The 22,857-nt window shown below is 36.1% G+C and overlaps 1 protein-coding gene across 1 annotated transcript in view; it reads right to left on the minus strand.

Moving 5' to 3' along the window:
* Positions 1 to 411: 411 nt before the first annotated feature.
* The window catches only part of LOC308682811 (NACHT, LRR and PYD domains-containing protein 3-like), a gene marked incomplete at both ends in the record, with an annotated part of 32,615 nt that continues 10,169 nt past the window's right edge, over positions 412 to 22,857 (minus strand). The window contains 6 exons of the mRNA XM_081352756.1: positions 412 to 1,687; positions 2,752 to 2,931; positions 5,903 to 6,073; positions 9,029 to 9,097; positions 9,308 to 9,430; positions 21,046 to 21,216. Coding sequence (XP_081208882.1) covers positions 412 to 1,687; positions 2,752 to 2,931; positions 5,903 to 6,073; positions 9,029 to 9,097; positions 9,308 to 9,430; positions 21,046 to 21,216 — 1,990 coding nt within the window. The remainder of the gene's footprint in view (positions 1,688 to 2,751; positions 2,932 to 5,902; positions 6,074 to 9,028; positions 9,098 to 9,307; positions 9,431 to 21,045; positions 21,217 to 22,857) is intronic.

Consider the following 22,857-nt stretch of genomic DNA (forward strand, 5'->3'; position numbering starts at 1 on the left):
TCCCTTTAAAAATAACAGATTAAATTAATTACAAGTCACATTTCAAATTGCCTTGGCAGCAATTACTGATAAACTGAGACATGAGGGAAAAGTGAGATTTAAGGATAAAATTTAGTAAGTTTTTAATAGGTTTCCATATAAAAAACAAAACAAAAACAGAAATGAATGTTTGTAAAATGTAAAATACTTCTATTACTCTTCTGTAATCACATTCTTGCAAATCTCTAAACTCTCTAAACTGTCACCTTTTCCTAAATAATAAATTACTAATATACACCGTCTATATCTTGTTGATTAAAATAATCGAATTGTCATTGAATATTGGAAGTTACACCGTCAACATTGTAATCAAGCAGTGCAATATCTAATCAATAAAGTCATTTCCAGCATGTTTTACATTTACATGATCATTTAGCAGAAACTTTTATCCAAAGCAACATACAAATGAGGAGTCTCTTCAGTCTCTGTGTCTTCGGTCTCTGTGTCTTCGGTCTCTGTGTCTTCGGTCTCTGTGTCTTCGGTCACTGCGTCTTCGGTCTCTGCGTCTTCGGTCTCTGTGTCTTCGGTCTCTGTGTCTTCGGTCTCTGTGTCTTCGGTCACTGCGTCTTCGGTCTCTGCGTCTTCGGTCTCTGTGTCTTCGGTCTCTGTGTCTTCGGTCACTGCGTCTTCGGTCTCTGTGTCTTCGGTCTCTGTGTCTTCGGTCACTGCGTCTTCGGTCTCTGTGTCTTCGGTCACTGCGTCTTCGGTCACTGCGTCTTCGGTCACTGCGTCTTCGGTCTCTGTGTCTTCGGTCTCTGTGTCTTCGGTCTCTGTGTCTTCGGTCTCTGTGTCTTCGGTCTCTGTGTCTTCGGTCACTGCGTCTTCGGTCACTGCGTCTTCGGTCTCTGCGTCTTCGGTCTCTGTGTCTTCGGTCTCTGTGTCTTCGGTCACTGCGTCTTCGGTCTCTGTGTCTTCGGTCTCTGTGTCTTCGGTCACTGCGTCTTCGGTCTCTGTGTCTTCGGTCACTGCGTCTTCGGTCACTGCGTCTTCGGTCACTGCGTCTTCGGTCACTGCGTCTTCGGTCTCTGTGTCTTCGGTCTCTGTGTCTTCGGTCTCTGTGTCTTCGGTCTCTGCGTCTTCGGTCTCTGTGTCTTCGGTCTCTGTGTCTTCGGTCTCTGTGTCTTCGGTCACTGCGTCTTCGGTCTCTGTGTCTTCGGTCACTGCGTCTTCGGTCTCTGTGTCTTCGGCCTCTGTGTCTTCGGTCTCTGTGTCTTCGGTCACTGCGTCTTCGGTCTCTGTGTCTTCGGTCTCTGTGTCTTCGGTGTCTGTGTCTTCGGTGTCTGTGTCTTCGGTGTCTGTGTCTTCGGTGTCTGTGTCTTCGGTCTCTGTGTCTTCGGTCTCTGTGTCTTCGGTCTCTGTGTCTTCGGTCTCTGTGTCTTCGGTGTCTGTGTCTTCGGTCACTGTGTCTTCGGTCACTGTGTCTTCGGTGTCTGTGTCTTCGGTCTCTGTGTCTTCGGTGTCTGTGTCTTCGGTCTCTGTGTCTTCGGTCTCTGTGTCTTCGGTGTCTGTGTCTTCGGTGTCTGTGTCTTCGGTGTCTGTGTCTTCGGTGTCTGTGTCTTCGGTGTCTGTGTCTTCAGTCTCTGTGTCTTCGGTCTCTGTGTCTTCAGTCTCTGTTGACTGTGTGACTGTGACGTCTCTGTAGCGGCTCCTTATTCACCATCTGCTGATCCTTAAACTACAATTAAACACACAGACAGTCACATATGGAGTATGAGACATTACTGCGGTCACATCACATCAGTAGATTCATTTCAGAACAAACACAGGCAGAGATACATACAGAGTACATTAATATTACAGCCGGAGATATAAAGGTGAGGAGAACATCAGAGCTGTTGTTCTGCACGCGGGCGAACGACAAGATGAGGAAGATCCTGATCAAGACCATTGTGAAAAGATTATCGTGTCAGGAACACTTCCCACTTACCGTCGTGGAAACGAAAGGTTCAGTCGATTATTCACATTATATGAATGATGTGATGAACAGAAACTACTCTCTCAATTAATTGTAATCTTTTCTGGAAGTGATCTAGATTCTTCTGTGACAATGTCAGAGCGGACCTCCTGTCGGACAGCATCTATGTACTAACTGATTAAATGATAATACGGCATATGTAGTCCATTCCATAGAGACTGTGTGTGTTCTCAGAATAATGAGAACAAATAATGTTTATTACAGGATCTAAATAACTGAGCAGTGAAACTGCCCGCTGTTCTCCAGAAAAATCCTCCAGGTTTTGCACATTTTTAGGTTTTCCAGAATCTTCTGCATATTTGACACCTTTCCAACAATGACTGTATGATTTTGAGATCCATATTTTTACATTAAGGACAATTGAGTGACTCGTACACAACTATTACAAAAGGTGAACATATTTACTGATGCTCAAGCAGGAAACGATGCATTAAGAGCAGGGGGTGAAAACTTTAAACAGGATTATGATGATGTGTACATTTTGTTTCAAGATCATCTTTTTTTCATTTAGTTCATGCAATTTAAAAAGTTTACACACCCCAGCCTTTTATTGTGTTGCATCAGGAAAAAAAATATAATTAAAAAAAAAAATCTAAAAATATTTTTTTCTTCAAGAAATTCTGTGTAAAACTGATGTTGTGAAAATAATATGCAGGGAAAACCAAGTCTGTGTTTGGTGGACTCTTTGTGTTATGTTACAAAATACTGTATTTTGCAATCTGTAGTAAATAATCTACTTACAAGATAGTGTCTCCAGTTTATAATGTGGATCATTCTTCAGATCAGAGAGAAGCTTCACGGCTGAATCTCCTATTTTATTCCCAGACAGATTCAGAAGTCTCAGGTGTGAGGGGTTTGATCTCAGAGCTGAAGCCAGAGCAGAACAACCTTCATCTGTGACTCCACAATAACTCAACCTGTAGAGAACAATGACACACTCTTCACTCTCTCAGTTCAGATCGGATCAGTTTAGCAGTGAATCCATTATTAAAAAGAAAATACAAACTTAAAGGGGGGGTGAAATGCTGTTTCATGCATACTGAGTTTTTTACACTGTTAAAGAGTTGGATTCCCATGCTAAACATGGACAAAGTTTCAAAAATTAAATTGTACGTTTGAAGGAGTATTTCTGTTCCAAAAATGCTCCTTCCGGTTTGTCACAAGTCTCGGAAAGTTTTTTTTTGAGTGTAGGGCTTGGCGACGTGACGTCACGGCTCTAGCGCCGCGGTGGCTGATGGGAAAAATCGCCATTTTGTGTGACATCAGATGTAGCGGAATTTCCTTATACGGGTCCTAAGGGCACGTCTCCGAAAGGACGCGGGCGCATGCGCAACCGTAGACCAGAGCGAGAGAGCGAAAGCAGTTCGCCCATCAAAGCGCTATGCTCAGCCTTAGGGAAGTCAATGTCACCAAAGAAGTGTGTTTTTGTTTGCCAGGGCAAGACAACCCTGCACAGATTCCCAAAGAACCCAGCGTTAAGGGACCAGTGGATGGAGTTTGTTTTTCCTGAGCATAAACGGAGTTCTGTAGACTGTTTGTTCCCTGCATTTCGACGATGATTGTTTTATAAACAAAGCCCTGATCGACGGATTTGCAGATCGTCTAATGCTTAAGGATCGAGCAGTCACAATGATAAAGGTCCGCGGTCGTGCGTTGGAACCGGGCGCTGAGTAAAACTGCTTTAAATGTCTGTGTATTGTTAGCTCGGCGCGTTAGCACAGCTTTAGATTCGCCCACACGGTCCGCCTCCAGCCGCTCGTTTTTTTCGGAAAGACTCGGTACAGCCAATCTTTCTTTTATAAATATAATAAAACTAAAGACTTTTTGGAGATATGAAGGATGCAATACTACTCTATAGGTACTCAAGATTAACAGGAGATTGAGTGAAAATGAGCATTTCACCCCCCCTTTAAAGCACAAATAAAATCTTTTGATGGATCATTGGACTGAGATCTAAAATGTCACAGAGCTCAAAACATGATTATTAAACATCTAGTCTTTAGATCTGTACTAATACAGTACATATGGAGTAATGATTTGTTTTAATTGTGTAAATAATATTTTAAAAACAGTCCCTGCAGAAAGATGAACGTGATGAATAAGAATAAATCCAGCATGTTCTTCATTTCTCAGTTCTGAATGTGTTGAGATCGAGTCGGTTTACAATCAAGAGACTGAAATGTTGATTGTGATGTGAGTGTGTATTTCAGTGACTCAGTCCTGCAGAATCATGTTCCTGAAGAGCAGCTCATGTGTTCAGTCACTTACAGTTCAATAAGCGCAATAACACAGCAGAAAAAGGCTGAACATTTCAAATATAGGCTTTACATTGTGTTTCATGCGTGAGTCATATATGATCTTACCACAGATCCTCCAGTACAGCAGAGAGCAGATGTACTACTAATACCAGTGAAAATACACGGTTCTCTGTACCAATTTCGGTACCAAAGCTTAATTTAGATTAAATTTACATATATTAAAGTGTATATCACGGTTACAAAGATGGAAACTAGTATTAAAAACACTTTAAAATAAGATTCCATTTGTTAGATAACATTAAATAAAATGACCTAACAATAAACAATAGTTATATAGCCTACTGTCACAATTATTCTCCTTGGGGTTAATTTAAAAATACATTTTTAAAATTAAAAGTTAACATTATTTATGTGAACATTATTTAATGCACAATGAATGAAGTGAACAAACATGACCAATCAAGTGTTTGTATTAAATAACATTCACAAACATTAATTAATGATGTACAAATATATTGTTCACTCAATGTGTTTATGTTAGATAACGCATTAAGTAGCCTAATGTTAATGAATGATATCTTTTTGTAGTGTTACCAAACTATACAGGAGATAAAACGTGTTTTATTTGACTTGACTGTACTTTTATTTAATCCAAAACTGCATTCATATTTAATTTTAAAAGGACTTTTTAAACCTGCTCAAAGTTATCCAGCCAAGAATAAGCCTAGAACTGCTTTTCTGACGGACTGATATTAATGACATAATGACGGCTTTTTATTTAATTTCTCATCTCCATAAATGTATCTAAAGCTAATGCAAGGGCTAGAAATCAATAAATTCTTTGCTGATACTTCCTCGTCATCATGGAGAGCGCAGTTCGCACCGCTTTCTCCTTTCCACAAGCGCTTGCTCTCTCGTGAGTCGTGGCGTCTGTCGTTGCTATGCAACATGGACATAGGCGTGCCTGGAAAAACGCGCGCGCCGCTTGCTTCTATTACAAGCGCTCTTGCCGCGCGCCTACATTTGAAATCTGCACGCGCAAAAAAAAAAAAAAAAAACGCGCTATGTGAACGGCCCCTTATGACAACGTGACATTAGCCTAATCCAAAATTATTTCCATATGTGGCTCTTTCCTCCTTTCTTATCAACAAGTGGATTTACAGCCACCACATCAGCAGCGCCGCCGGTCGCCATGTCTCATGAGAAAACGCAGCTTTTTGATATAACGTTTTTCTTGTTCCCGAATACAAATATTTTTTAAAGTATTTGTTGGAAATAAGTATTCGGGAAAAAAACATATTATTTGTGCCTTTCCGAATACCGTATTCGGGTTCGGCTCCACCCCTAGTGTCTATGAATCACACATAAAAATACTGGTTTTGGTTTTCCTGGTCAAACTATAATTGTACAGAAAATGAACTCTCAATAAAATGTATTAATTTGTCTCTCATTTGTGTTGTGTGGATGTGTAATTGCTTGGTTGGGCTCCTTCTTCAGACCCGAAAACAAGCTAGAGTTTAACGAGCAAATCTGGTGATCATGGAGTAAAAAAGTTAAAAACTATTACATAACTAATAAAGAATATATTTACCAAGGACAAAATATGTGTTTATCAGAGAGTTCATCTTACCACAGATACTTCAGTTTACAGTGAGGATCCTCCAGTACAGCAGAGAGCAGATGAACTGAATCTCCTAGTTTATTCCCAGACAGATTCAGAAGTCTCAGGTGTGAGGGGTTTGATCTCAGAGCTGAAGCCAGAGCAGAACAACCTTCATCTGTGACTCCACAATTACTCAACCTGTAGAGAACAATGACACACTCTTCACTCTCTCAGTTCAGTTCAGATCAGTTTAACACAAGGGTCCGCAGCCGAACTGCAGGGGTCCGTCAATTAATGCTTGATCACAAATCATTTTTTGTTAAATTAAAATGTGTAAAAAACATCACAAAGTCAAATTTAAATATAAGCACTCTCAAACTAATGCAAGATCACCCTCAAACCTTCATCTGTGACTCCACAATAACTCAACCTGTAGAGAACAATGACGCTGTGTAAACTGTGTGTAAAATGACCATTTCATTAAAGATTGCAGTGTGTGATGTGATGTGAATGTATTGACAAGCAATGCCACTATATTCTACACTGCTTTATAAAGGATGCCGGTTTTCCATGTGTTTGAGGAGAAACTGAGGGACAAATACCATGCAGTGCTGTAACTATAGAGTGATGAAGAGAGAACATTAATAACACCTGAAGTGTAACTTTATCAATTAAATGTACTATATTTTAGTTAAATAATATATAATTTAATATTCATATATTGATATTTTTGTTACTAAATATTTATCCAATAATTATGATCCATTAATGGCCATTTAAAATAATATTTTTTTCTAATATGTTTATTACTTATACAATTAGATTTCATGCTTAGCATTTAGCATGCTAATATATGATATTGCTAATTAATAGTTCCATAGCTAGCTAATACAATCTTATAATTCAGGTTCATGTGGATCTAATGTGCATGATTCAATCATTTAAATCCAACACACTTTTTCAGTGCATTGTTTTCTGTATTTTAAAAAGAATTTTGGATTTACTGTAAATCTCTGGTCCTCTTCGTTTAGGGCTCACACTTGGCTCCTTCGCGGTCAAAAGTGACCGAAGCCTTAAAATGTAACTTTTTTTTTTTTTTTCAGGAAAACCAATGTAATATATTTTTGTTCAATAATATTTTTTGATTATTATTTTGAATTTTGAAATGTTTCTATGGTACTATGCAATAATTATACATTTTTATGAGCATTTTTTCCCATTATAATTCATATTTTTTTGTATTATTATTATTTTTTTTTTTTTTCAATAAATGCAATACTTCACATTAAAATAGAGTGCAGGCCTTAAAAATCATTTTCTGAAGTGAGAAAAGCATTATCCAGTGGCGTTAAAAATAAACACTTGTGTAATGTTGTGTAAGCGCCTGTAGGCTGTACTGTAGCTCCTATATAAATACAGAGAGAGGCTTTTTGATTCCTGTTGTTTTTTTAGACATGATTTCTCCGTTTTATTTTTATTTTTTATTATTTAGATATATATTTAGACATTTTAAAAGACTACTTTCTGTCAAGGTTTAGATATTTTTGTTAGATAAGTATCAGGTTTTGCATTATGATTACAATCAAACAACATTTGGTTAGAAAATTAACACAATGCAAGCATTTTTGTTAATCAGTATTTGATAATCTAACAAAATCAGGGATGAATAGTGATCATTCAAAACACTTTATACAGACATTTTGCAATTAATTGGTATTTTATTCAGTTTAATTCTATGGTAATAAAACTTCAGAAGGGAACAGCTATTATGATCTAACAGCAAAAACATAATAAAATACAGTAACATAACAGCGAACAATCATTATCAAACTGTAGGTTAAAAAACAGGAATAAAAATGTAATAATAATAATAAATATTAATTGAACTATGTACATACAAACTGTAATTATTTTATGTATTGTTGCATATGCAACAGATATCAGGAACACCTATTAGGCTAAAAGAAGAGCAAACAATTGTGTGTGTGTGTGTGTGTGTGTGTGTGTGTGTGTGTGTGTGTGTGTGTGTGTGTGTGTGTGTGTGTGTGTGTGTGTGTGTGTGTGTGTGTGTGTGTGTGTGTGTGTGTGTGTGGGAGGGGTCTTATTTGCACTCTTGATGTTTTAGAGTGTCACTCCTTCATTGCTGTGCACTTTTTTCTGCACAGTGGCTGATTTGTAGTTTGTACCACTAAAAGTTTCCCTGAGTTTTCATATTTTTTCGTATTTCCTTTCATTTCCTGTCGGTCATTTTTGACTGCGAAGGAGCCAAGTGTGACACTTTTTCTTACGACCCTTTACCATATCCAAATCATGTCTATGATTATTTGTGTGTGTTCACATAGCTAATACAACAAATGTCACCAAGTGTCATCCCATTCAGATGAAGCAAAAAAATAAATTAAAAACGTGATTTTTGACCGAAGAGGATCAGAGAATGAACATTGAAAAGTGGAAGATTAATCAATTTATTAAAGAAATTAATTATTAGAAGCCTTTTTGTCCCTGATATTATTATTTTTTCTATTTCTTTTTCCTTTTTTATATTGTGCTCTGTTCATTTATTATAGTTTTGTTTTGCCTTATTGTAATGATATTTACTGCAATAAAAAACTTTACTTCCGCATTCCTCGATTCCTATGGAAGTCTATGGGTGTTGTAACTCTGTCAGTTCAAAAACACTGTTGTTTTAATATAACATTTATACTTGTGTATTTGTGTAATGTTATATATATACTTTTATGTTTTAGGATTAGCATGTTTAATCAAGCATCGGCTCACCTGTGATGTTTACTGATTTAACTGAATATTTATTTAATCTGCATTTGGACTGAAGTAAGTTTCACTTGTAATTTATTGTTTAACTGAGTGTCTATGAATCACACATAAAAATGCTGGTTTTGGTTTTCCTGGTCAAACTATAAATGTACAGAAAATGAGCTTTCAATAAAATGTATTCATTTGTCTCTCATTTGTGTTGTGTGGATGTGTAATTGTTTGGTTGGATTCTTTCTTCAGAGCCGCAAACAAGCTAGAGTTTAACAAGCAAATCTGGTGATCTGATCATGGAGTAAAAAAGTTAAAAACTATTACATTACTAATAAAGAATATATTTACCAAGGACAATATATGTGTTTATCAGAGAGTTCATCTTACCACAGTGTCTCCAGTTTACAGTGAGGATCCTCCAGTACAGCAGAGAGCAGATGAACTGAATCTCCTACACTCTCAGAAAAAAAGGTACAAAAGCTGTCACTGGGACAGTACCCTTCAAAAGGGTTCTAATATGTACCATTTAGGTACTAATATGTTCACTTTTGGAACTAAAATGTACACTTTTGGAACTAATATGTACCTTTGAGGGACTAATATGCACTCATTAGGTACAAAGGTGTACCTTTTGAAAAGGTACCACCACAGTGACAGCTTTTGTACCTTTTTTTCTGAGAGAGTAGTTTATTCCCAGACAGATTCAGAAGTCTCAGGTGTGAGGGGTTTGATCTCAGAGCTGAAGCCAGAGCAGAACAACCTTCATCTGTGACTCCACAATAACTCAACCTGTAGAGAACAATGACACACTCTTCACTCTCTCAGTTCAGTTCAGATCAGTTTAACACAAGGGTCCGCAGCCGAACTGCAGGGGTCCGTCAATTAATGCTTGATCACAAATCATTTTTTGTTAAATTAAAATGTGTAAAAAACATCACAAAGTCAAATTTAAATATAAGCACTCTCAAACTAATGCAAGATCACCCTCAAACCTTCATCTGTGACTCCACAATAACTCAACCTGTAGAGAACAATGACGCTGTGTAAACTGTGTGTAAAATGACCATTTTATTAAAGATTGCAGTGTGTGATGTGATGTGAATGTATTGACAAGCAATGCCACTATATTCTACACTGCTTTATAAAGGATGCCGGTTTTCCATGTGCTTGAGGAGAAACTGAGGGACAAATACCATGCAGTGCTGTAACTATGGAGTGATGAATGTTTATTACTTATATTACAATTAGATTTCATAGAATTAATCCAGTTAGTGAACCATATTAAAATCACTTTAAAACTTCTTAATTGGGTTACTTGGAAATGACTTGATTCCATGATGTTGACATTATGTGAACAAATTATCTTTGTTGAACTAATTGGTTCATGTGGATCTGATGTACATGATTAAATCATTTAAATCCTACACACTTTTTCAGTGCATTGTTTTCTGTATTTTAAAAAGAATTTTAAATCTCTGGTCCTCTTCGTTTAGGGGTCACACTTGGCTCCTTCGCGGTCAAAAGTGACCAAAGCCTTAAAATGTTTTTTTTTTTTTTTTTTTCAGGAAAACCAATGTAATATATTTTTGTTCAATAATATTTTTTCTTTATTATTTAGAATTTTGAAATGTTTCTATGGTACTATGCAATAATTATACATTTTTTATGAGCATTTTTACCCATTAGAATTAATACATATATACATATATATATATATATATATATAATTTTTTTTCAATAAATGCAACACTTCACATTAAAATAGAGTGCAGGCCTTTCAAATCCATTTTCTGAAGTGAGAAAAGCATTATCCAGTGCCGTTAAAAATAAAAACGTGTGTAATGTTGTGTAAGCGCCTGTAGGCTGTACTGTAGCTCCTATATAAACACAGAGAGAGGCTTTTTGATTCCCGTTGATTTTTATTTTAGACATGATTTCTCCGTTTTATTAGTTTTATTATTTAGATATATATTTAGACATTTTAAAAGACTACTTTCTGTCAAGGTTTAGATATTTTTGTTAGATAAGTATCAGGTTTCTTATTATGATTACAATCAAACAACATTTGGTTAGAAAAGGAACACAATGCAAGCATTTTTGTTACTCAGTATTTGATCATTAAAAATCGAACAAAATCAGGGATGGATAGTGATCAAAAACACTTTATACAGACGTTTTGCAATTAATTGGTATTTTATTCAGTTTAATTCTATGGTAATAAAACTTCAGAAGGGAACAGCAATTATGATCTAACAGCAAAAACATAATAAAATAACATAACAGCAAACAATCATTATCAAACTGTAGGTTAAAAAACAGGAATAAAAAATGTATAATAATAATAAATATTAATTGAACTATGTTCAATTGTTCTCTACCCACAACCTGTAGAGAACAATGACACACTCTTCACTCTCTCAGTTCAGATCAGATCAGATCTCAATTTACTGTAGCAGTCTTACCAGTTCATTTCTGTGTGTGTGTGTGTGTGTGGGGGGGGGGGGGTCTTATTTGCACTCTTGATGTTTTAGAGTGTCACTCCTTCATTGCTGTGCACTTTTTTTCTGCAGTGGCTGATTTGTAGTTTGTACCACTAAAAGTTTCCCTGAGTTTTCATATTTCCTATTCATTTCCTGTGTTTATTATGTTTATTTCCATTTTTGACACTTTTTTTTACGACCCTTTACCATATCCAGAACATGTCTATGATTATTTTGTGTGTGTTCACATAGCTAATACAACAAACGTCACCAAGTGTCATCCCATTCAGATGAAGCAAAAAAAAAAAAATTAAAAACGTGATTTTTGACCGAAGAGGATCAGAGAATGTCATCATTGAAAAGTGGAAGATTAATCAATTTATTAAAGAAATTAATTATTAGAAGCCTTTGTAGGAATTGTTAAAGAAACAATTTAGCCTGTTCGTCCAGAGATTGTAGAAACTGTAGACACCTACTAAAGTAAAATGATTGAATTAAGTTCCTGAAGGGCATCCAATGGGGGCTATTAAAAAATCTCTTTGTTGCGCGTGTACGGCAAAATCCGAGAGAATTAGCCAACTGCCTCAGCTCCTGATCTTCGGGACTGACCACTTGTGTTGTGCATCCTTGGGAAGGACTGCAAAGCGATATAGTTTTCCTTATCTATAAACGGAAAAATATAAAGTAAGAGTAAATAGAATAACCAAACGTTAAAATGGCCATTTAAAAAGACTAATTAGAAGAAAAGGTATTTGAAACCTAGCAAAAGAAAAAAGAGAAACAGCAAATGTACATCTTATCAGCCCTGAGCCAAAAAGCCTTTTAATATTCAAATGTATTGACATGAGAACAAGTAGAGATTTGACCAGGCGTTAAGTTGTTCCAGAGACTCTTCAGAGACTGAAAACAATATAATTTGACTTGTATTGTTAAAGAATATAATTATATTATAACCTGAATTATAATTAACATTATATTACACTCGCCGAGCAGGACAATAATTGGAGAAGTGTGACTTTCGTCATTAAAATTGAATTTCTGAAACAGAATTTCATTTGTGTGCTACCCAGTGCCAAAAAAGGGGAGGGGTATGCCTTTATTTTTCACCGTTAGAAAACACGGCTAGAATTGTGGCACAGGTAATAACAGACCACATTGTGCAACAACTAAAATGTAATCTAATCAGAGAAGTAAATTTACAAGGAGGGTACCACAGTTTTTTGCAGGTCAAAAAATATCTGCACTAACTAAAATGTGTGAACGACACCATAACAGATCTGGCTGTAATGAGAGAAAGCAATGAGCATTGCACATGCAGCGGACTGAAGGCTGAACTGAAAGAGCAGCTTCAGGTGTCACAACACACTGAAACAACAGCAACAATTCAGACGTGGTCAATGAAACTCGGTTTCATGTGACATCTGGAATTAAAATTGCAACTTACATGATAATGGAACAAGTAAAAGAATTCCACACGTCTGAATTTAATGCTTTTGAAATATTGGAATTATCTGTCTGTGGTTCGCTCTCCTCTGTTTTATGTCTCAGGTTTACTTCTGCAAATTCCTTGAAGGACGTTAGCCAGGATGGGCCGGACCCCACCTGGATCAAGGCCAGGACAGCGGAATTGTTAGAACATAACCTCGGGAGATGGGTGAAAAGACACTTCAAGAGGCCATTCACACTCACAATAGTACAACACTACGTAAATATGGCCTCCCAGTTTAGAACTGGAACTAAATTTGCAACACAATTGTTATAGATTAGATTCCACCCATCTCCTAGACATGAACACTGAACACACCCCTCCATCACTATACCCTCACAGCATCATCACCTGGGGTAGATAGAGTCTATCCAGGCTGAACACTACACATCAGACGAAGATGTGTCATCTTCACACTAACAGATCCAGATAGCTTCACACACACAGGGTGGAGCTGATCTCATGATCATTGTCTAACAGAGAAACAGAGAATAGCATACGCTATTCACAACAAACTGCCAACTAATGCAACACACTAGTGTTGCACGGTGTACCGATACCTGAAAAGTATCGCGATACTCGGAAATTAAAAACGTCACGATACCTAAATTTATCAGTATCGATACTTAAAAAAAAAAAAAAAAAAAAAAAAAAAAAACGCCTCCCTATGGACGTCTGTGTTTTTTTCCTGATGCACGCAGCAAAGAACCTGCCGCTGTCAGTGTCATGTGACAAAACACTACAGCGAGATGGCTGCATGTGCGAGCACAAGTGGTCCACGTCTCCACGACTCGTTGAAAAAGATGATGCGAGGAGTGACATACGGAAGTACGTTGCCTAACTTGCTCTGTTGCACGGTGCACCGATACTTCAAAAGTAAATCGGAAATTAAAAACGTCACGATTCCTTAATTTATTAGTATCGATACTTCTAAGAATGACCACGTTCCAGATTTGTAAGGCCGGTGACACACTGGCTGCGTGTCGTGTCCGTTTTTATTTCGGCTCCCATGTAAACTGCCTGCGTGACACACGCGCCTGGGCGCAGCTCGAGAGCGCGGAAAACGCGTGCATGTTAAAAATAGAACCGACGCCTATTTTTCACGACACGCAAGTGTGTTGGAAGTTTCCAGGCAAAATAGAATAGGAAAAGATGTTTCTATGTCATTTTGACACGAATACATATTAATAAATGACATTTTGATGTTTGGTTCAAACAAGAACGAATTGTTCTGTAGCCTATTTTACCGTGAACACTGCCGACGTTGTCTTTGCTGCTATATGTTTAACATGAAGTATAGGCCTTCCACAACTCTCTCCCCACATGTCAAATATATCACCAATGAGGCTTATCATATGTTACCAATATTAAACATTGTTTAATATAATCGCTGTTCATATTTTTATTCAAAGTTCAGAATCAAGATAAAGCTCTTATGTTTCTTATGATAAATGAGATAATGCTGCTAAATTTATAAAAAAAAAATTACCTTGAATGGCATTGCTCTAATTTATTTTTTATATTTTGATATTTCATATTTTGTTCAAATGTTTAATATATCTGCTGTTCATATGTTCATTTATTAGTGTGTTATAGGATTAGAATGTTGTCCCGGATTTAAAATAAAGCACAGCAATGATATTTGAGAGTGTTTCTCCCTTTTCAGGAAAAGTATCGAAAAAGTATCGAAATCGCAATACTTGACTTGGTATCGGTATCGAAACAATAATTTTGGTATCGTGACAACACTAATCTGTTCAGCCGTCTAATCAGACCGCTGAAACTCATGCGCTATGCGCTACCGACTATCTTGGGCAGAACTGTGTAAGTCCCACATTTTCCACATTAGTTCAGGTTCCCTACCCTGTCTATGTGATGATTATACTTGCGTCTGTGGACATGTTTTTTCTACGACGCTAAGATTTAGGGATTTAAGGCTCTCACCCTTATTCCCTGACTCTGTGTGAGTCAATCTGGTGATTATGCACTGTATGCCTGAAAAAGCTTCCGGTGATCAGTGTTTTTATCCCAGCACGCACGGCGTTTTGCAAGGGGTTCCTGTAGCGTTTTGATAAAACGCAGTACGAGAGGACTCTCGTAAGAGAACGTACTCGGTTACTAACGTAACCTCGGTTCTCTCTAGAAGAGGGAACGAGTACTGCGTTCTCTGCCGTGCGTACGGTTCACTCTGGTTCGCTTCGGCGATCAAAATCAAGTGAGTCAGCCTTCTCGAGCTCCTTTTATAGAGGTAAGCCACGCCCGTTTCGGCGGGAAGTGGCGAGGAGGGCGCGAAGCGCCCTCATTGGCCTGATGTCATCCCAGGCCTCGCTCGATAGGCTTAAGCAGTTGCCGCAGAGCAGCCAATGAGCGAGCAAGCCGTCTCGCCATAGCTGTCTGCTGCTGCCGCAACGCGTTTTACATATATGAAAATTAAAGGATAATTTTTTGCTTCAGTGTTTCGTGAAAAGAGACTTTTCCCGTAGCGTTTTGCTAAAACGCAGTACTCGTTCCCTCTTCTAGAGAGAACCGAGGTTACGTTAGTAACCGAGTACGATCTCTCATATCCAGATAGATAAAATAAAAGGAAATACGGTTTATAGAAGTTTAGAGAAAACTGGTTAAGCCATTTGAGGGTGGTTTTCCCCATCCCCCATGTCACCTGGGCAAACAGTATAAAGGAAGGTGTGCTTGCTCTATCTGGGCTCTTCTTCTTGGCTGGACAGAAATGGGATAGGTGGTCTCTCTCTCTCTCTCTCTCTCTCTCTCTCTCTCTCTCTCTCTCTCTCTCTCTCTCTCTCTCTCATCAGGTACAAGCTGGGTAAGATTATTTGGTGTAACCAATGTATAACCATGTTCTAGATATTTGAATTGATTGTGGAATTAATCTCTGAATCAATGGAATTAATTAATCTGAAACATTAAAATGTTACATGTGATTATTCTAACCGATCTTGACATTGTTCATTTAATGGTTAAAAGGAATAGTCAAACATTCACTCACTTTTAGTGAGGCATAGATATTATTAAAACCTTTCATTTATGGAGTCAGATGAATTAACGAGTAAATATATGATTAATATATTGCATTTAACCAACCAATACTTCGCATGAGTGAGGACAGAGCACGTGAGACCTTCCCTGTGTTATTGGAAAACCTCCATTGGACCAATTTCACGGGCCTTACACCTTTTTGTCCCTGATATTATTTTTTCTATTTCTTTTTCCTTTTTTATATTGTGCTCTGTTCTTTAGGACATTTATTATAGTTTTTTTTTTTGCCTTATTGTAATGATATTTACTGCAATACAAAACTTTGTTACTTCCGCATTCCTCGATTCCTATGGAAGTCTATGGGTGTTGTAACTCTGTCAGTTCAAAAACACTGTTGTTTTAATATAACATTTATACTTTGTGTAATGTTTTGTCTTGTTTGTGATGTGGAGTAATTATATATATATATATATATATATATATAGTACTGTGCAAAAGTCTTAGGCCTCAACACTAGTGAAACGAAAAACATTGATCAACCTTGGTGAAATTCATTCATACGCATTACTGAAATAAGAAAAGATTTCAGTAGTTGATGATGGCTAATTTCCCTTGAAAAGGAAGTTGTCTGTCCGCACTTCTGTTTAATTTGGCGAGTCTCACAAACTCTTAAAGGGGTCATATAATGGTACATGCACTTTTACAAGTTGATTGTACTGAAATGTGTGTTGGCAGTGCCTGTACACAACCATCATAAAATGATAAAAATCCATCCAGTGTTTTTTTTTTAATCTTCTTATATGTTTTCCTCTCTCTCTAATCAAGCTGTTCGATTTTGTGATGTCACGATGGTTGATTGACAGCACTCTTCAGTGACAACAATGACACACTCTTCACTCTCTCAGTTCAGATCAACATATACAAGCCACAAATCTACAGTCTATTAAATATGTCTAAATTTCAACTGGAGATTTATCAGTCATAAAAAAATAATAAAGAAATTCAAAATGCTTTCAACACATGTTCTTCATAAATCCAACCGCTCTAAATGAGCTCACACACAACTACACCTCTTCTCTGTGACAGACTCATCGTGAAGATGAAAGCACACAAGAGTATGGCAGGTCAACTACTGACTATAAGCAACTTTGCAACTACATGCCAACTTATTCTAACCCTAACCCAACCAGCTGATCCTGTGTGCCAGTGAACTTCTGGAAGGGGGAGAGCCTGCTAGCAGAGGTCCACTCAGCACGACAGGCTGGTCTTCAAGGAAATAGTGAACAGGACCACCAGCAAAGCACCTCGATTGCCTGTGCCAAGAGAAAGAGCTGGCACAAGATTAACAAAACAGTCAAATATTAAAAGTTTTTGATGTGGGTAGAGTGATACTTTGGAATTTACTTATCAAAAACAATTAAAGTAAATAGTCCAAAAAGAGGGAAGAATAATGCTGAAATATAGAAAATCCTGCTAATATAAATCAATTGCTGTGGGTAAATGATAATTATTGATTGTTTAAATTATTATGAATGTAGCAGCAATTTGGCATTTTGTTGATTTTATTGTAGCCTAACTGTACAAGCGATTTAAGTGAACCAAAGCTTTTTGGGAGCAAAAGAAGCAGGAAGTTGTGCCTATAGAGCTAACGTGGAAAATCTATAAGTATAAAATATAGAAAGTGGAAAAATATATTTAATAGTACATAAAGGAAGAACATTTGAATAGTGCATTATGGAACTATTGAAATTATGGGATTCTCATATCTGCATAATCTTGCCTGATGAATCCACCGTATAAAGCACTAGAAAATAGGTAAATTCCTATTTAGAAAATAGGTGAAGTAAATTAGGGTCAAAAATTGGAGGATAAAACCCAATGATATTAGTATTACAAACGGAAAGAACAAGATATTTTAAAGTGAATGTCCTGATAGAAATATTTAATAGGAAGGTAAACGAAGATTATTCACTGTAAGGTGAATCTACCTTAAAGGAACATTACAGGAACTTAAGATTTTGACGATAAGAGAGAAAAGTATACATTTGGTTAGAACTGGAATATTGTGGAAAATGGAAAGACATCTGTAAACACTGCAACAGTATAGTCAGTCTTAGCAAAGTTTAAGAAGAACATTCATGGACAAATTAAATATGAATTGTGTAAGAATGTAATTTAGAAAATGGCATAGAAGCAAATCCTAAAAGTCTTAATGCAGTTCTGGAGACTTATTTGGTGATAATGAAACTAATATTTTGAAAACTATTAAATAATGTGAAGAATATTCTAGCATTGGCTAGAAGGAAAAAAACAAGAGATAATGGTATTATAAAATAAAATAATACATGGATAGGAGGCTAATACCTCCTACTTGTAGTTAGAGTGAGAAATGAAAAATGATATAAATCATGGGTTATTTTTAAACATCATCCTAAATATGATGATAAAATTAAAAATGAAAATAGACAGTATTTCTTTTTAGAGGAAAAAAAATGTGTGCACGTACTTGGCAGCAGAAACAAAGAGTGATATTAAATCACTAATACATGATGATAGCATACAGAGTATGTAGGCCAATAATATTTAATGAGAGTCACATAAAATAGATTAGGATTGTGGAAAATATTGCAGTATCTGTTATATTAAAGTATTTTAATATGCAGAAAGAAGACTAGAAAGACTAGAAAAATTGGGAGAGAAACTGGACAAGGATGGTCAATCAACTTGTAGAAGAGTGGAGAAAACAACTTAAAGTTAATTTAGTATGTTTCCATAACAAACAAAAAGAAATGAATAATTGAAAATTAGCTCATTCTAAATAATAGGTGCTAGTAGACATTGTAATGTTGACCTGATTGACACTTCTGGATGCAGGCTTATCATGCAGGTGTTGGAGAACAGCAAGAGAGCAGATGAGGACAAACAAGCTCTCATTATGATCCATGCAAGAGCACCAAATGGCCTTGACTGAATCTGGAACCTTTCCAAAGAAGGGGGCCGAAATAGCATAAGAAGTCCTATATAGTTTGTATATGCCTCTTATTCAGTCACAAAATAGACTGTGAAACAAAATAGACTGTAATAGCGAGAAACGGGTCAGGTTCAGGGTCAGTTAAACCTTTTGGGAAATCCTGGTAAATATTATTACTTTATTATTTTAATGATTTATAAAAAATAAATAAAATAAAAACCGTAGAACTAAAAGGATTATTATGAAGTGGGTGTTTGATATTGTAAACACGAATGTACTTATGATAAAATGTAATAATTTTGTGTCATCTATAATGCCAAGTATACATGGTTTTTACTGATAAATACATGTTGATTTAAGAAAACAAAATATATTATTGTAAATGAAAAAATAATATTTTAATTGTATTATGTGAAAAGGTATTATATTATAGTAACAAACAAATCCGGGGTTAGAAAGGATTATACCTTTTAGATATTACTAAGGAGACGTTTAGGGTGAGAACTCCTGATAAGACGATTTAATTATTGGGTTAATTTTTGAGGATTTAAAATGTGTGTGATGCCACCAAATACTGATGTAACGAAGTGTGAACCTTATAATGGGGATGTTAAGATAATTTATAGTAAGACATTTCTGAAAATTATGTTGTTGTTTTTGCTTTTAAAATATTTTTAAATCTTTATGAATTAAAGAATTCATTGGCTTCAGTGAACTTTGAATGTATATAATATATTAAGGAAATTAAAATATATGCTATGCTAATTGAAGAAGAAATTCTTGTGACTGTAGGGCATGTTAAAAGATGAACTTGTAAATTTAATTTAAAATATAAAAGGTTTAAAGATGGACATTATTAACTTGAGAGATTGTTTACAAACTTTACAATGGGAACCTTATGTATAACAAGGAACAAACTGATTTCTTGACTTGTATAATTTATGTTTGAACATATATAGTGTTCTCAGAAATTAAGGAAAACATTAGAAGGATTACTCTGGATACAAAGGTTTAATTACTGGATTGTTCTGATTATAGTAAATGTATGAAATGTAACCATAATTAACCAGATAAATAATTGTAGGATGTGATATGTATATGCAAAAATTACTACAAAAGGGGTTTGTTATATTTGATGGTAAAATTATGATATCTGAGAATCTGTTAATGCTTAAGAAATGATTACTGGATTTAGTGTAAGATATTTGAATGAGAAAATGACTTGCTTGACAATATTTGACCCAGAGGTTTGGAACTGGACGTTTACAAGCAATAGTAAAAAAGAAACCTTGTGCACTGTTTGAACATTGAATAAATTTCAAGACTGGTTCAAACCAAGGGGGATGTTTAAACTTGTAATTTGGGCAAGAAAACCCATCATACCCCAGATACTAACTTTGTGCCCTAAAGACCCTAGGAGATGTCAGCGGCTCACGTTTCCACGTTTCACCTGAAAGCGCATCCCCTAGCTGGAGGAGCCACGACTCCTGGGGAAGACCGGGGGCTTTAAGTAATGGATTCTTTTTGAGATCCAAATTGGCCTAATATATGTTAAACAAGCAGAGCACAAAGTTTTGCCCCTTGATAAATAAATTATTTTAATACAATTACAAAATAAATATAATTGATTATTTCTGTTATGGGAACCAGAAAACAAAACTGGGTGAAATATTGCATGAACTGTAACAAACCAATCTATTTAAGAATTATGAACAAATGCCCATGTTGTTGGTAAAGTTTGATGTAGTGAACAAAGTTTGTGCTACAATTATGAGAATGAAGGATACAGAGTCAGGATAATTGCATGAAGGGGGTGTTGTATAATATCAAGAAAATGCAATTACCTGCCTCCTAGTTTATTGTAGATGCCTTTTTGTTACACATATTTAGCCAATGTATTGGATATAATGCATTGCATTCAATGTTATTACTTATTCTGTTTGTAAAAGATGGCTTATATTGTTTTGGCATAGATGTACAGTAATTGGTTTATGTATGTATATGTGACTGACTGTGCCAACCCATGTTAAGAGGAGCAGAAAAGTGCGATTATGTGTGTGCGCTAGACTCCTAGAACTTTAAATGAACTCAGCCATCTTAGCTGAGTTTACTGTAGTTCAAGGACATGAAGAAGTGGACTGCTTGCACCTGCCTGGAGAAGGATCTGGGAAACTTTGGAGGAGTGTCAACCAAATGCCTGTTGTAAACAAGGAGTATAAAAGACTGATAAACTGACTGCCTCGGGGGATACTGATACGCCAGAGCCCCCGACGCCTAGAAGCCCAGAGCTGGGGACAAGAAACCCCAAGCAATTGTTTGGTTGGACTCCTTCTTCAGACCCGAAAACAAGCTAGAGTTTAACAAGCAAAGCTGGTGATCATGGAGTAAAAAAGTTCAAAACTATTACATTAGTAATAAATAATATATTTACCAAGGACAATATATATATGTGTGTTTATCAGAGAGTTCATCTTACCACAGTTTCTCCAGTTTACAGTGAGGATCCTCCAGTACAGCAGAGAGCAGATGAACTGATTCTCCTAGTTTATTCCCAGTCAGATTCAGAAGTCTCAGGTGTGAGGGGTTTGATCTCAGAGCTGAAGCCAGAGCAGAACAACCTTCATCTGTGACTCCACAATTACTCAACCTGTAGAGAACAATGACACACTCTTCACTCTCTCAGTTCAGATCAGATCTCAATTTACTGTTGCAGTCTTTCCAGTTCATTTCTGTGTGTGTGTGTGTGTATGGGGGGGGGGGGTGTCTTATTTGCACTCTTGATGTTTTAGAGTGTCACTCCTTCATTGCTGTGCACTTTTTTCTGCAGTGGCTGATTTGTAGTTTGTACCACTAAAAGTTTCCCTGAGTTTTCGTATTTCCTATTCATTTCCTGTGTTTATTATGTTTATTTCCATTTTTGACACTTTTTTTACGACCCTTTACCATATCCAAATCATGTCTATGATTATTTGTGTGTGTTCACATAGCTAATACAACAAATGTCACCAAGTGTCATCCCATTCAGATGAAGCAAAAAAATAAATTAAAAACGTGATTTTTGACCGAAGAGGATCAGAGAATGAACATTGAAAAGTGGAAGATTAATCAATTTATTAAAGAAATTAATTATTAGAAGCCTTTTTGTCCCTGATATTATTTTTTCTATTTCTTTTTCCTTTTTTACATTGTGCTCTGTTCTTTAGGACATTTATTATAGTTTTGTTTTGCCTTATTGTAATGATATTTACTGCAATAAAAAAAACTTTACTTCCGCATTCCTCGATTCCTATGGAAGTCTATGGGTGTTGTAACTGTCAGTTCAAAAACACTGTTGTTTTAATATAACATTTATACTTTGTGTAATGTTTTGTCTTGTTTGTGATGTGGAGTAATTATTTTTATAAGACTTTTGCACAGTACTAATATATATATATATATATATATATATATATATATATATATATATATATATATATAGTAATGTGCAAAAGTCTTAGGCCTCAACACTAGTGAAACGAAAAACATTGATCAACCTTGGTGAAATTCATTCATACGAAATATCATTACTGATATTTCATTACTGAAATAAGAAAAGATTTCAGTAGTTGATGATGGCTAATTTCCCTTGAAAAGGAAGTTGTGTGTCCGCACTTCTGTTTAATTTGGCACGTCTCACAAACTCTTAAAGGGGACATATAATGGTACATGCACTTTTACAAGTTGATTGTACTGAAATGTGTGTTGGCAGTGCCTGTACACAACCATCATAAAATGATAAAAATCCATCCAGTGTTTTTTTTTTTTTTAATCTTCTTATATGTTTTCCTCTCTCTCTAATCAAGCTGTTCGATTTTGTGACGTCACGATGGTTGATTGACAGCACTCTTCAATGACAACAATGACACACTCTTCACTCACTCAGTTCAGATCAACATGTACAAGCCACAAATCTACAGACTATTAAATATGTCTAAATTTCAACTGGAGATTTATCAGTCATAAAAAAATAATAAATAAATAAATCCAACTGCTCTAAATGAGCTCAAACACAACTACACTTCTTCTCTGTGACAGACTCATCGTGAAGATGAAAGCACACAAGAGTATGGCAAGTTAGCAACTTTGCAACTACATGCCAACTTATTCTAACCCTAACCCAACCAGTCTACTAATAAATCTATTAACACTCCAATGGGAGTTAGTAGACATGTGCAACTGTACTTATAGTCAACAGAATGTGTTCAAGGGACCATTAAAATAAAGTGAAACCAATATGGTCTAACCTAAA

The sequence above is a fragment of the Scardinius erythrophthalmus genome (genome assembly GCF_964197995.2).
Source record: "Scardinius erythrophthalmus genome assembly, chromosome: 22".
NCBI classification, from domain to species: Eukaryota; Metazoa; Chordata; class Actinopteri; order Cypriniformes; family Leuciscidae; genus Scardinius; species Scardinius erythrophthalmus.